This window comes from Arachis hypogaea, chromosome 19, assembly GCF_003086295.3.
Source record: "Arachis hypogaea cultivar Tifrunner chromosome 19, arahy.Tifrunner.gnm2.J5K5, whole genome shotgun sequence".
In the NCBI taxonomy this organism is placed as follows: Eukaryota; Viridiplantae; Streptophyta; class Magnoliopsida; order Fabales; family Fabaceae; genus Arachis; species Arachis hypogaea.
Window position 1 is genome coordinate 22,775,338 of NC_092054.1, and position 1,638 is coordinate 22,776,975.

The 1,638-nt window shown below is 40.2% G+C and overlaps 1 protein-coding gene across 1 annotated transcript; it reads left to right on the forward strand.

Annotated features, from left to right (window-relative positions):
- Nucleotides 1-421: 421 nt before the first annotated feature.
- On the forward strand, nucleotides 422-1,267 carry LOC114925939 (uncharacterized). Its single transcript, XM_029295720.1, has 2 exons — nucleotides 422-515; nucleotides 609-1,267. The coding sequence occupies exons 1-2, from the start codon at nucleotides 422-424 to the stop codon at nucleotides 1,265-1,267; spliced, it is 753 nt and encodes a 250-aa protein (XP_029151553.1).
- Nucleotides 1,268-1,638: the final 371 nt, after the last annotated feature.

A 1,638-nucleotide genomic window follows, 5' to 3' on the forward strand; every position in this document is an offset into this window, starting at 1 on the left:
GGTGCGACAACAAATGGCACTATGCGAAAGCGTCCTCGCCCAAACTCTTTGCAGAATTCACCAGTAGATAAGGATGGAGCATCGACGGCGGGTATGGTGCAAGTTTCGACGGAAAAAATTGGGCTGCAACTTGAGAGTCCATTAAAGGCAGGATCGTCGAAGACAGGGACATCATGTTGAGTCTCGGGTTTGTTATTGGAGCTTCCTTTTTGCTATTTTTATGGATAGTTTCAATATCATAGCCTGGAATGTGAGGGGTGCGTCTAACAAGATGGCCCGTGTGCATTACAAAAATTTGGTGAGAATATATAAACCATCTTTCTTCTTTCTCTTTGAGACTCATACCATGTTTAATAATTTGAAGAATTTTTGGGATAAGTTGGGTTTTCATTGTGTTGGTATTGAGGAAGTAGTAGGACACATGGGTGGCATTTGGTTTCTATCTTCTATTGCTAATGCTTCTTGTGTGGTTATTGATCAAATTGACCAATGTATCACAGTGAAAGTGAGTGTGGGTAACTTAGTTTGGCTTTGTAGTGCAGTATATGGGAGTCTTCAATTCGAAAAAAGATGTATGCTTTGGGATCATTTGCGTTCTATTAATTCAGGCCATAATAGACCATGGATGGCAGTTGGTGATTTTAATGAGATTGTGGCACCAGATGAGAGTACAAGTGCTTATTTTTCTTCTCACAGAGCTAGTCTATTAGCTACTACTCTAGATGACTGTGAGCTCTTTGATCTTAAAGTGACTAGTAGGAGATATACTTGGTATAGAGCAGTTCAGGCTGGCAGGGACTTGGCTAAAAGGTTGGATAGAGCTATAGTTAATGAGGCGTGGATGACAATGTTTCTTGAGGGTTATTCTGAAATTCTTAGCAGGCTTCATTCTGATCATTGTCCTATTTTAGTTCGTTGTCATGGTAGCCCCAGAGTGAAAGGTTCACGTCCTTTTAGGTTCCAAGCTGCGTGGGCAACACATCCTTCTTATAAACATGTTATTAGTAAGGCTTGGAATCAAGAGTTTGGAGGCGTTACCGAAAGGCTTAAGATGGTTCAACAAGCTTCTTTGGACTTCAACTCAAAGATTTTTGGAAATATTTTTATGCGAAAAAATAAGCTGGAATATCAGATTGATCAGATTCAACGGCGTTTAGAGGTTACCGATGTGTTATTTCTGAGAATTAAAGAAGCTGAACTGAGGGAAGATTACAATAGGCTTTTGTTGCAAGAGGAACTTTTTTGGTACCAAAAATCTAGAGAGTAGTGGGTCAAGTATGGGGATAGAAACACTAAATTCTTTCATCTTCAGACTTTGGTGCGTAGAAACCATAATAGAGTACATGGATTATATGTTAAAGATGGGTCTTGGTCTACTAATCCAGATATTCTTCAGGAAGAAGCCCTCTCTTTTTACAAGAATCTCTTTGGTACAACGGAAGAGGTTGAGGTTGATTGTTTAGGGGATGTTCCGATGCCCACTCTAAGCACTGAGGCTTGTGCTAGGTTAATTGACCCTGTCTCTTTTGCGGAAGTCAAGTCAGCAGTATTCAGTATGAGCCCTTTTAAGGCTCCTGGTCCAGATGGCTTTCAAGCTTATTTTTTTAAAGAATATTGGGAGATAGTAGGCACTGAGAT